Source organism: Trypanosoma cruzi, genomic scaffold, assembly GCF_000209065.1.
Source record: "Trypanosoma cruzi strain CL Brener 1047053516273 genomic scaffold, whole genome shotgun sequence".
In the NCBI taxonomy this organism is placed as follows: Eukaryota; Euglenozoa; class Kinetoplastea; order Trypanosomatida; family Trypanosomatidae; genus Trypanosoma; species Trypanosoma cruzi.
The window spans coordinates 114,110-126,221 of NW_001849529.1; the positions used below are offsets into that span (position 1 = coordinate 114,110).

General features: G+C 49.2%; 4 protein-coding genes across 4 annotated transcripts, besides 28 other annotated features; all 4 read right to left on the minus strand.

The window, feature by feature from the left end:
* Positions 1-12,112: part of a sequence feature (heterozygous, non-Esmeraldo-like haplotype) that runs on past the window's edge.
* Tc00.1047053509561.100 (hypothetical protein, conserved) lies at positions 51-3,827 on the minus strand (the record flags this gene model as incomplete). The annotated part of the gene is made up of 1 exon (XM_807469.1): positions 51-3,827. One exon carries the CDS (start codon positions 3,825-3,827, stop codon positions 51-53), a length of 3,777 nt encoding a protein of 1,258 aa, XP_812562.1.
* Positions 505-580: a microsatellite.
* Positions 3,113-3,142: a microsatellite.
* Positions 3,999-4,026: a microsatellite.
* Positions 4,168-4,190: a sequence feature (AT_rich).
* Positions 4,376-4,398: a microsatellite.
* Tc00.1047053509561.110 (hypothetical protein, conserved) lies at positions 4,440-7,079 on the minus strand (the record flags this gene model as incomplete). Its single annotated transcript, XM_807470.1, has 1 exon — positions 4,440-7,079. One exon carries the CDS (start codon positions 7,077-7,079, stop codon positions 4,440-4,442), a length of 2,640 nt encoding a protein of 879 aa, XP_812563.1.
* Positions 7,235-7,265: a microsatellite.
* Positions 7,311-7,342: a microsatellite.
* Positions 7,829-7,864: a microsatellite.
* Positions 8,074-8,682, minus strand: Tc00.1047053509561.120 (deaminase, putative; the record flags this gene model as incomplete). The annotated part of the gene is made up of 1 exon (XM_807471.1): positions 8,074-8,682. The coding sequence occupies one exon, from the start codon at positions 8,680-8,682 to the stop codon at positions 8,074-8,076; it is 609 nt and encodes a 202-aa protein (XP_812564.1).
* Positions 9,319-9,338: a microsatellite.
* Positions 9,387-9,406: a microsatellite.
* Positions 9,507-9,531: a microsatellite.
* Positions 9,656-9,682: a sequence feature (AT_rich).
* Positions 9,698-9,734: a microsatellite.
* Positions 9,900-9,932: a microsatellite.
* Positions 9,985-10,039: a sequence feature (A-rich).
* Positions 10,080-10,114: a microsatellite.
* Positions 10,230-10,257: a microsatellite.
* Positions 10,325-10,354: a microsatellite.
* Positions 10,527-10,563: a microsatellite.
* Positions 10,827-10,848: a sequence feature (AT_rich).
* Positions 10,854-10,904: a sequence feature (CT-rich).
* Positions 10,930-11,448, minus strand: Tc00.1047053509561.130 (hypothetical protein, conserved; the record flags this gene model as incomplete). The annotated part of the gene is made up of 1 exon (XM_807472.1): positions 10,930-11,448. One exon carries the CDS (start codon positions 11,446-11,448, stop codon positions 10,930-10,932), a length of 519 nt encoding a protein of 172 aa, XP_812565.1.
* Positions 11,024-11,073: a microsatellite.
* Positions 11,494-11,517: a sequence feature (AT_rich).
* Positions 11,608-11,634: a sequence feature (AT_rich).
* Positions 11,847-11,955: a microsatellite.
* Positions 11,966-11,993: a microsatellite.
* Positions 12,008-12,040: a microsatellite.

The following is a 12,112-nucleotide window of genomic DNA, read 5'->3' on the forward strand; positions in this document are numbered from 1 at the left end:
ATGTACGTACGTATATGTATATACGGTGAAGGCAATACGGATGATAATGGTCAGAAACAAATTTTCAAGGCTTTGGCAGCCTCATCACGAACATCACCGGATTTATCCTCCACCAGCAATCTCAGAAGCTGCAACACCACCCCGTTCTTCTCCTGATCCGTAAAGGTGACTTTGGATGTACGGGCTGCGGGGGTAGATGCCGAAGTGGAAGAACCGGCAAGGATTCCATACAACTCCTTGGCAACAACAAGCCGCACGTTCAGCACCGCATCGTGTCCCAGATGGTCGAGCAATGGAAGAAGAATAGACTCCTTGTCGACTCCAAGGCGAACCGCTATGCGAAGAAGCGAACTCCGGCTAAGATACGTCGCCATCGCCTTGGGGGACCTGACAATCAGTGGCCACAGCGTGTCATTGATAAAGACATCATCGTCATGTTGTTGCTGATTGTGGTGGGGCTTCTGCCTGTTACTTTTGCTGCTGCTCGTGGTGCCGCGGGAAATTCCACCTCTACTGCCGCCGCCGCCACCGCCGCCAGCAGCCATTCCAACTCCACCGACGCCACTGCTGGTGCCATCGCTAGACGAGGCTGCCTGAAGCTGTGAGCGCGCCGCTGAGAGTTGGTCGCACATCTTCTCCAGCGACTCCAGCGCACTATCTCGCACTGCCTTCACCTTGTCAAACAGGACTTCCACCAAAAGTGGAAGCAACGCCTCCTTGGCAAAGCCATGAAGCGGGTTGACACCATCTTCAGCCACCACCACGCCGCTTGGGCGTCCTGCCGCGACGCTGCTCTCACGCAGACCATCCTCAAGAATGTGGGTCTCGCCCCCTGGCGGCAGTGAGACCGCCTCTACCGCGGCCAGTGAATTTGGTGCCAAAAACTTTACACACATCTCTGACAATATCCTCGCGTAGCGCTCACGATAGCGCCATACTTCATGACGTGAAAGGCTCTGCAAACACGCAATAAGGGCCTCTCTCCGCAACTGGGCCGCCCCATCCTTCCTGTGACTACCAATTGTCGCCGCAAGTCTCCCTGTTTCCACGGCACTGCTCACAAGAAGAGCTGCCAGCTCCGTCACAAGCGCAATTTGCACCGTTGGACTCTTATCGGTTAGTAGCATCATAAGCGACATGGTAGTGCCGTCCAGATACTGCAGCCACGTACTTTTTCCAAGTTCATCCACATGCAGATCACAGGCCATGACCATTGCGCTCAATGTTCGAGCAAGCGCGGAGAGCCCAGCGGCTGCGCCCGCCCGTACACGTTCCTCGGGATCGTGCAAGACGCATGCACAACAGGAAAAAACAACATCAAACAACTTTGGAAGTAACCGCATCAAAATACTGACAGAAAGCAGCCCTCCGTGCCCATTGCCGCCATTATTTCCAGCCTTGTTACACACTGTATCCAATTTGGTGGGGTCCGCATGGCGGGCCCTCGATACACTGCCGCCTTCGCGTGTCTCCGAGACCACAAGACTCTTTGACTTCATATCAACAACAACACCCCGTGGAAACACGAGACAAAACATGCCTTGTCCCAGAGCCCGAAACACACCTGCAGCACACACAGAAATGACGCAGCGCACTTCCTCCTCCTTATCGCGCACAATTTCCCGCATATGTCTGTCGCGCCCTTCCACTGAAGACCATTGCTCCACATGCAACTGACATAAAAACTCTGTGCACGCTTCCACGAGTGCGGGACCGTCCTTGGGGTCATCGTCACCAACCCGACGTAAAACCTCAACAACTGCCGCTGTAATGTGCGGCAGGCGCTGCGTTGCCAACCACCTCGTTCTCCACGAGGGTAACGCGGCCAACCCGACCACGCAGTCACGATAGATTCTACATAATTGCAACAGTCGATCCATCTTCTCCACCAGCGTCAATTCGGAACTGCAATCTCCTTTTACTTGCAAGAAGTCTTTTATCGTGTGAGGACGCAGTAACTCGTCTAACAGGTGCTGCACCCCATCAATGACTGCCTCAGCAATGCCAGAATCGTGGCTCACTTCACTCTCTAACGGCGGCCACATGGCATGCGGTATATCCATGCCTTTCTTCTTGACCTTTTCTTTTATCGTCGTCGTCTTCGCTTTCACACTGCAATCTTCATTCAAATCCTTTTTATCATCGCCGCTTCCACCTTCTTCTGAGGCGAATAAGGTAGGAACGGGGGCGGCGATTGCCTGCAAGAAGACATCGGATACAGAAAAGAAACTCAACCCTCCCAGCCAATCCAGTGCTCCTGCAAATTGACTCCGTGCCGCACTGTTCGTCCATTGAATTAGTTGTGGCAACGAGCTCAAAAGACTCATGCGAACCACGCGGTGCATGACCGGTGCATTGCCACCCATAAATAAATTCCAAACCTCGCGCTCTGCCGCACCAAGACCTCCACATCCCAATGCAATGGGACCACGACACTCCGCAATTGTGGAGGATGTCGCTGGGTTCCTTGTGACGATCAGGCGGTGTTCAGAGAGAAGCATCATCAAATCCTCACAAGGCCTCTCTGCCCCACTGCTGATTGAGCGACCAACATGTGTTCGTGTTGTGGTGAACACAAACGTCACAAGTTCTTCTATGGAACGTAGCAGAGATGGGGATGAAGATGGACGGAGTTCCTGACGTCGCTCCATGCGCTCAAACCAAGCAATACATGAGAATACATTGCTGATACACTCCACCGCGGAGCTCACTGCAGCAGCATACTCGGACTTCAACATCGATTCCATAAGACCCACAAAAAGAGTCCATCGAGAACGAAATGCTTCACGCCGACACGAGTTTTCTGTGTAATCATGCGCCTCGATTGCATTGCCACTTGAGGCCATAATTGGCCCTTCCGCCTCCGCCTTCTCTTTGCTTACGTCACGGAGGAATGTGGCAACGGAACTACGCAGGCGGTTCGCGTAAAGATTGATTTGAAAGGGGTCCCACACCTCTGTGATGCTGCCCAAAGCGGACTTCCCCGCGTGATATTTTCCCATGTTCCCACCACCTCCATTACACCCGGTGGAGTGCCGCATCTCCACTCTGTTTCTTGCCCTCTCCCTTCTTCCACTATGACCACCATTTGTTGTATAAGAAGAATAATTCATACTACCACCACCACCACTACTACTACTACCGCCATTTGTGTCAAATGTAATTTTTGGTTCATCGCCCAGCTCGGCCCCATCACCGCCGTCCGGCCAAACCTTGAGATACTTCGTCTTCCAGTCGCAGAGGTCAGGGTTACGCTCGAGGGGGACACCAAAAAACAGCATTGGGATAACCACCTCGACAAGGAACCGACGGACACCGGCATCATTGGAGGCACCCATGCTAACCACCACGGGTAGAAGGTTTTCTAGTGAGAGTGGCCGACCATTGTCTAAAAATAAAGTCACTGGACGTACGTTGGACGATGACAAGAATGACCCTGGCTGTCGCTGATACGTAAACGTGGATGTTGCAAAATCGATAAGAGCCATGCCAGTAACAAAACTGAGCTCTGCATCCTCCTCCTCTATGCAGCGCAGTAAGTACGGGATAACCTCCACCTTGGCCCACCGTGAACCTAACGCCTGTGCAAGGGCCGGTAGGCGGAGCACGGCATCGTAACGGGACCGTTGCCGTTCGCCTGGTTCCTCGTCAAGATCCTCTGCACCGCCTGCAGTTAGTGGCGCCTCTTCACGCCAAATGGCATCCGCGTCGGCATCCGCCCCGCCCGCTCCAAACGTCGCGGGATCCACGCTAAAAGGATCCGCTGGGGGAATTGGCCAGTGGATGAGATCCTCCAGAACCGAGAGAACCACCGTATTGTTATCCATCACCCCAATCACCCTCCCCCAGTTTATTTTATTTTAAATGTGTTCTTTTCTATCAAAAACCCCTTATCTCCCCCTCCTCCACCCAAAAGATATTTTTTTTCTTTTTCTTCTTCCTTCGGGTCTTCCTTCTTCACTCGCTTGACCCCTTTGTTTTGTTCGCTGGTGCAGTTTCCACCACCACCACCACCACCGCCACTACTTCTTTTCCTGCCCCATGAAGATGTTAGGAAGGGGATGTATGAAAAGCGTTTGCACATCCATTACACGGGGTGAAAAGCCAAAGCCACGTTACCGTGAGACTCCTTGAGGTCAAGAAATACACCCAAACACATTCACACACAAATTTTTTTTTTTTTTTTTTTACAAAAAGAAAAAATGAAAACTTAGTCCGCAGTTAATCGCATGTATATTTATAAGATCGGAATGTTTTGCTGACGTCCCTTTTGATTCCATTCATTCCATCTTTTTCCCAGAGGCAAAAGGAAAGAAAGGTAACCCAGCAATTTTGGATGCAAATAGGATTCCCTCGTAAAGGTACACAGTCAGCCAATAATAATAATAATAATAATAAAAGGGTGTCCAAAGGAAATAAACGGAAAGAAAGGGACAACGCTACTGCCCGTCAAGTTTTGCGTACTGCAGCACCAAATGTCTGCCGTAAAGATGCGTGGCTTTGAGGGTCTCCAAGGCCCGTTTAGCCTCCTCCTCCGAGAGAAACTCCACAAAAGCAAATCCACGATGATTGTTCTCACGATGAGAGGAAAACTGATGGCTTTTACGCGGCAAGCGCACACTGCGAATCTCACTGAAGGCAGAGAAAAGATCTCGTATGTCTCTCTCCGTGGCCTCAAATGGAACATTCTTGACAACCAACTTGAGCGCGTCACATCCGGGCGGGACATGGCTTCCCTGACGCGCCGCCGCACCTCTACGAGCCACAACAGCCGAGGCCTTTGCGATGTCGTCTTCCTCTCCCTCTTCCACTGGAGATGCCGTGGCCGCAAGCCCCAATTTGGATGACCCGGACATTGTCGCTGTTGCTGTCGCGAGCATCGCCGTTGTCTGCTTGCTCGGTACACATGCAAGTGTTCGTTTGGCAAAACTCTTCCCGTTAAGCCGCTGCTGCACATACTTGAAAGTACTCTGTTCCTTCAAAGTGAGGAAGGCGCGCCCCTTGTCTTGCTCAAACGCTAGCCGCTCAATGTGTTTTTCCGGCACTTTGGCGAGTCGGGGGCAGGTGTCAAGTAAAAACACGTAGAATTCCTCCTCATTCGACGTAAACGGAATGTTTGTGATGAAGAGCGTAAACACAGGGGCAAAGGCTGCATTGCCGCTCGGTGCATCCAAGTCGGCCTTCTCCACGTCCTGCGGCTTCGCTCCATCCGTGGCAGAGCTGTTGTCCTTTACAGGCGTCTTCGTTTTGTCATCGTCGTCACGCCCATCTTCATCGTCATTTGTCACGATGGCGCCAATGGGGGCCCACTCCAGGAAGAGCGGTGCGTTTTTAAACAATTTGTACGAGAGTCGCTGAAAAGCCACACGTGCATCCTGCTGATGGGTATAGCGAAATAGCGCAAACCCGCCCGCGGATGGGAACGCCGTGGCCTCCAGTGTCCCGTAACGCAGAAACATCTTACTCAACTGGGCCGCATCATCCGGGTCTGTCGTCTGAATATTCTTAACGAGGATTGTGGTGTTACTGCGTGTCTTCAACAGATTCTGCCGGGCACTCTCCAGTAAACCAAAGTCAATCCCTTCATCGCCCAGTACCTGTTGAATCTCCGTCGTCAGGTAGGCCTCGGCAATGGCAGCACGCACGGCGGCGCCTCGTGCATTAACAGAGATGACGGCATCCGATGTAACACCAATTCGCTTTGCCACCAACTCTACAGCCGCATGACTATTCATGTACATCGTGTTCCATCCCATCGTCGAGCCGTTTTCATTGCGACGCTCCTGCTCCTTCAGGCGCTTAAATGCACTGTTGCCCGCCATTGCGGCCGCGTCACCGTGAGATTCAAGTTTCTTGGTGTACGGATCGTCCTCTGCAGCGCTGACGCGTAACAATCGGCCCATAAAGACAGCACCACGACACAATGAAAGAGCCCGCACGGCATCCTCCACCCGCACAAACTTCACAAATGCTGCACCTTTACTCTGCCGTGTGTCTTTGGTCAAGGGAATATGAACGGCCTCCACAGAACCCACCAGCGAGGAGGCGAACTGCTTCACATCATCTTCCGTAGCAATGTATGGAATATTCCCGAGGCGTATCCGACGGCTTTCTTGTACAATCGCCTCCTGATCATCCTTTTTGGAAGAATCATCTACACAAGATGGCTGCTGCCGTGTCTCACTCCCCACATCCTCCTGTTGCTCTCCCCCAGCATCATCCTCATCATCATCGCCTATTTTTCCATCTTCTTCATCCACGACCCCGTTCCCTTTCACCGAGGAACTCTTCCTAATTGTCGCCTCTGTTTTGGTCGCTATTGAGGCTAAGAAATCCAAATCACTTACTTTTCCCAGCGCCTGTTGCCGCTCCAGTGCCCGTCGCTCATTCTCCTCGTCGTCAAGGGCGTCACTCTCCTCGTTGATGTGGACATCATATTCATTGCCGTGGGCACCACCCATTACGGTGCCGTCTTTCACGGTCCGGGCGTTAAATTCAGCGGACTCCGGCAGTAAAACCTCTGAGGTCCACGTTGGGCCGGACGTTGCCTTCAATCGCTCGGCGATAAATTCCTTCTTCCGTTCGTTCTTCTTACGCAACTGGGCGTCTTCCTCCATTTCCATGCCGCCCCCGTCCCCCTGCTCCGCTACCATCTTCTGCCCCCCGTCTCGAGGACGCTTCATTGCCCCACCACTGCTGCCCGCAGTCCCTTCACCGTCCCTCTTACCCGCTGTGGCGCTCCGCTGCGGCCGCTCTTCCGTTCCTTCCATTTTCTTTCTCATGTTCGTTGTCACACCAACGTCAGCGAGACCCTTCGCCACCTCAACCCGCAACTTCGCGCTGCCAAAGTATGTGCCATTAAAGTGCCGGACAACAAAATTACCACTGGCGGCATTTCGAAACCCCATAAAGGCCATGCGAACCACACCCTTGCCCTTGCCAGTGGACTGAGACCGCTTGATCACACAGTCTGTGATCTCTAAGTGAGGCCCAGAGGGCGGCAGGGAGGCGAGTAGATGACGTCGCAGCTGCTCCTCCGTGCAGTCACGCGGAAGGTTCAAAACGCGCACACGAGACATGCACGAAGAGGGTAAAAAGACAACGCGTTGTCCCACACCGGCCGTGCCCCCTTCAACCTCCCTTTTCTTAATCCCCTCGTGTGAGATGACAACAACAACAAAAAGGAGAAAAAAAAAACCTATTCCTCTCCTTCAATCCCTCTGCTTTGCTCGGCAAAAAAGAAAAGAAAAAAAAACAGAAAAAAAGGGGTAGAGAATAAAGCACATTACAGGCTAGGGGACAACATAAAGACATGCACATGTACATATAAATATATATATACCCGTGCTGCAGTTCCCCCTTTCATCGGATAATTTTTGCGGATGCAAAAATGTTGTCGCCCGTCAAATCACACAAACACACACACACACACTTTCCATGGGCTTCCGGAGTGTTAGTAACGATTGAGGCACACATGCACCTGACTCCAATAGTCGTCAGAAAATGGAATCGTCCCGGGAACCTCCGGATTAACGGCAAAAAATGCCATGCAACATGTTAGTCGAACCGTACTAAAGAAAAATCCAAGAAGAAAGAGGAGTAAAGCAGCCTTCATGAGCCCAGTCGCCAGTGTATCCAAAAACATCCCGCTCCTCTTCTCACACAAACACACCGTTCAAGCAGCAACCGCAATGGCAACAACAAAAAAGAATCCCTCGTACACCACTTTGAGACTCTTTTATCGAGTTACTCCCTTCGGTTACCATGTGTGTATGTGTGTGTGTGCATTTAAATTTAAAGGCCCGACAGAAGATCAATCAAGACAACCAAAAAAGAAAAAAAAAATAAAAAAAAACAAGGAAAAGTCATAATTAATACAGACGCACAAAGAAAAAAAAAAAGGAACACAGGCAATCAAACACCATCACCCCTTTTCATTCGATTCACGCATCTCTTGTGTGTGAGTGTTTATGAGGAATGTACTCGACAAACGGGTGGAAGGCAAAGTGCACAGACACACACACACACTCCGTACAATGCCATCATTGGCAAATACAAAGGCGTTATTTTACCTCAAATATCTTTCCGCCTTCGCTTGTGGTCAGGCGCAGCGCTGTTTTCACGGCTGTAAAACTCCTGCAATAACGCTATCGCCTCTTCGGCTCGGTGGCCCCCGCAACTCTCATAGGCAGGGGCGCTGGTGGATTTCGCCGCATGCACCGCGAGTACTGTGCCGTTTCCACCAAAGCGAGGATTGCCACACCCAAAATAGACCTTCTTGATACGGTTGTACAGCAGCATGGCGGCACACATGATACAAGGCTCCACCACAACATAAAGAACATACCCGGCAAGACTTGCAGGTGGTTTCCGCCCCTTTTCTGCCGCATCGCGCAACAATGCCTCCACAGCCACAAACTCTGCATGGGCAAGAGCGTGGTGCTCCTTGTTAGTGGCATTGCGTCCACGTGCCGCGATAAGGCTCCCAAGCGACGCTCCACTATTGTTGGGATTATTATCATCTAAGCGTCCTGCATTGGCCGGACATGTCGCCTCCGCTGGCACCAGAACACAACCTACAGGGACTTCTCCCTCCGCGAGAGCCGCCCGTGCCTCCGCAAAGGCGGCAAGCATAAATGCATCACAGTACACCACCTTATCGTCGTTGATCCCTTCCCCCATGACGGTGGATAACAGGAATACTATTATTAACGACAGCTTCACCGTGTGACCTCTCCTCACTGCAAAGAAATAAAACAAAAAAGCAAACAACGTTCGTGTACATATCCAGACTACATGCAATGTTTACAAGGGAGAAGAATGAAGAGAAAACAACAACAATAACAACAGCAACGAAATACTCATTGATCCCCAAGCCACACCTAAAAAGACAATTGACTCCACAAGTTTACTCAAAATAGAAAGAGATAGAGAATTATGTTTCATCCACCAAAGATGTCGACGCATGCGCACTTTATTTAAATCCAACCCACTGTTCCTCTCTCTCTCTCTTTCTCTTTTGCCACATATATATATGTTAATGCGTTGTCTGACAGACCAGCAAAAAGACAGGCGACATCCACCACGCATTTCTTCCTTCAAGGGACTTTCACTCGCGTCCGGCAACTCCAATCGCGCCCAGTGAGCCCTCCTTCGCCATCCCTAATGGCAAGAGGCCCCGCTTCGCCATAATCGCCACCACCTATTCGTGTGCTCGTATACAAAGCCAACAGGACCCGTAATGTGTTCACGCTCTCATTCCACTTTAGTCGTCTCGTCACTTACACGGGAGGATGGACAAAAAAAAAAAAAGGGAGTCAAACAAACAAACAAACAAAAAAGTTACACGCGTAACAGCCAAAAAAAAAAAAAAAAAGGGCGCATCAAACAACAACAACAACAACAATCGGCGAAGAGAAAAAAAGAAGTCCCTCCCCAAACCGCACGGGACACGTTTGCACACGCAAAATTTTCAGTCACAAAAACAAGCAGGAATAAAAACGTTTTGTGTGTGTGTGTGTGTTTGTGTGTAAATGAGGCGTTAATATCATTTGAGCCGAATGCCAAATAAAATGGCCCGCAAACAAACAGGAGAACAACACGTGAGGGAATGACATTTAAAGAATTTTCATTCCTCAAACAAACACACACACACAAAAAAAAAATAAAAATAAATTAAAAACCCCCCTTCCCCCCCAAAGAAAAAAAAAAAAAAAAAAGAAGAAAAAACAAAACAGAGGAAACAATAATGCTCGTTAAAGGGAGAAAAAACAGTCTTCTTCCTTCTTCCTTCTTCCTTCTTCCTCTATTCTCTTCTCATCCTTTCACCCTGTTGTTAATCATGCGCCACTCAATCCCTCTTTCCCTTCACGCTCCTCTTGACGCATTTCTGTATGTATATAATAATAATAATAATAATAATAATAATAATATATTAGTAGGCACTCACGTGTAATGCTGACACCAAGAGGATGCAGATTTATCAAAAAAAACAAAAAAACAAAAAAAAAGGAAAAAAGGAAAAAAGAAGGAAAGAAAAGTGTGTCTCCCACAAAAATAAACAAAATGTCGCCTTCATTCACACACACACACACACACACACAAAGACACATACTGAGACACACTAACCATCTGTATATATGTCGTCTGTTTGGACTTAAATGCAGGTTTAGGAACATTACACAACGTGAAACAAGTAAAAAATGAACACCGCCAAATAAAAGTAACAAAAATAAATAAATAAATAAATAAAAAAATGCATCGGAGAATGAGTAATTAGGAATAATGGCAAAAGAAATAACAAAGGAGGATAGGGGGCGGCACGGTATGTATGTATGTATGTATGTGTGTGTGTGGTTGTGTGCCCGCATGTAATAATAACAATAATAATAAACACATCTCCCGTCCCACTATAAAAAGTAATGAAGTATTACTTTCCTTATTCATGGAAACACACATGCATACATGCACACACATTCTTTCCTAGTCCCCATTAGTTCCCTTTGATGTCTCTGTGTTCTCTGTGTTCTCTTTCCCTCTCTCTCTCTCTCTCTCTCTCTCTCTAATGAAGGTAGATTTCCTTTTATCCAGCATCGTCATCGGTTCCCCCCTCTTCCCCTCTTCCCCTCCTCCCTCACCCTTTAATGCCTCCGTTGTCATGTGGGAACGACTCTTCGCTTCTCCCTTTTTTCCCTTCCTCTTCTTCAAGTTACATCGGGCCCCTCGCATCCTTTTCTAATTCTATTTTATTTTCATTCTTTTTTTTTTGCTCCTTCAAGGCGTTTTTGATTTCATTTAGTTTTCTCTTCGCTTAGTCATTTCATTTCATTTTTTTTTTTTTTTATATATCCCAGTCTCTTTCTCTCTCTCTCTCGCTCGCTCGCTCGCTTTCTCTCTCTTCCTCTAGTTTTCATATGCCTCCAGAAACATTCACTCACCGGTAAATATATTGTACGTCTGGCGGTTGGCGTACCCCGCACCCGGACGAAACGCACGACTAGCGACAGGCGTCACGGCTGGTCCCTGTTGTTGTTGTTGTTGTGGTGGTGGTGGTGGTGGCTGCTGTTCTTGCTGGGATTTCTGAGGGGACGGCGACTTGCGTGAGCGGCTTTCCTCTGCATCTATCGTAATCACCAATTCTCTTTCCTCTCCCGCCGCTGCCTCGTTCGTGAGATCGCCTTCGTTCCTTTTTTTGTTGTTTTTAGCATTCGTCGGGACACCGGCCACATGTTGCTTGTCGTTGTGGTCAAACGCCCTTCCGCCGGCGTAGACGCCCTCCGTGTGGGTGGTGTTCCACTTCAGCCCGTCCTGCCCCATCAACTCCTTCATGGTGTTGCCGCCAACGTGCTCGCGGTAGAGGCGGCTCTGGCGCACGCAGGGGCGGTCGCCCAGCAGATTGCCCTGATTTTGCGTGAGCGACGGGTTGTCGAGGTGTTGATGGCCGGGCATACGGAACACGTTTGCACACACACTTACACTTACAAAAGGAGCGAGAATTAAAAATAAATATTTATTTTTCTCTCTCTTTTGTGTTGCCCTCGAGTCTACACACGGTTGGATGCAAATCCTCCCCCTTTTCCACCGTTACTCTCCCCGCCGGGTCTGCACTTATATTTTTTAATATAAATATTTTTTGTGTTTGTTTGTCCCTCCGCGTGCGTGTGGGGATAAATGAATGGAAAGAAGTGACGGTGAAATGAGCGGACACTTAAAAAAAAAGAAAGAAAAAAGTGCACATCTGCAGAAAAAAATAAAAACATCTCCCCCCCCCCCCCCCACCCCCTCCAGCCACGGGCCCTGGAGCCACTCACGCCGTGCGATGCAGAAACAAAAACCCAAAGCGGGCAAACGACAATAAAACAACGACAACAAGACAGAAGGAACAAAAACAACAACAACCACCAAAAAACAAGGAAAACGGAGCAGAGAAAAACAAAAATAACACCACCACCACCACCCTTTTTCTTCTCTCTCTCTCTCTCTCTCTGTTTCTCACTTATCGCTTTCGTTCTTCCCTTTTTTTTTCTTCTTCTTTTCTTTTTGTTGTTCTTTCCACCATGCATGTTGTCCCTGCCAATATATAAACATGTATGGGCCCATGTATTTGTGTATA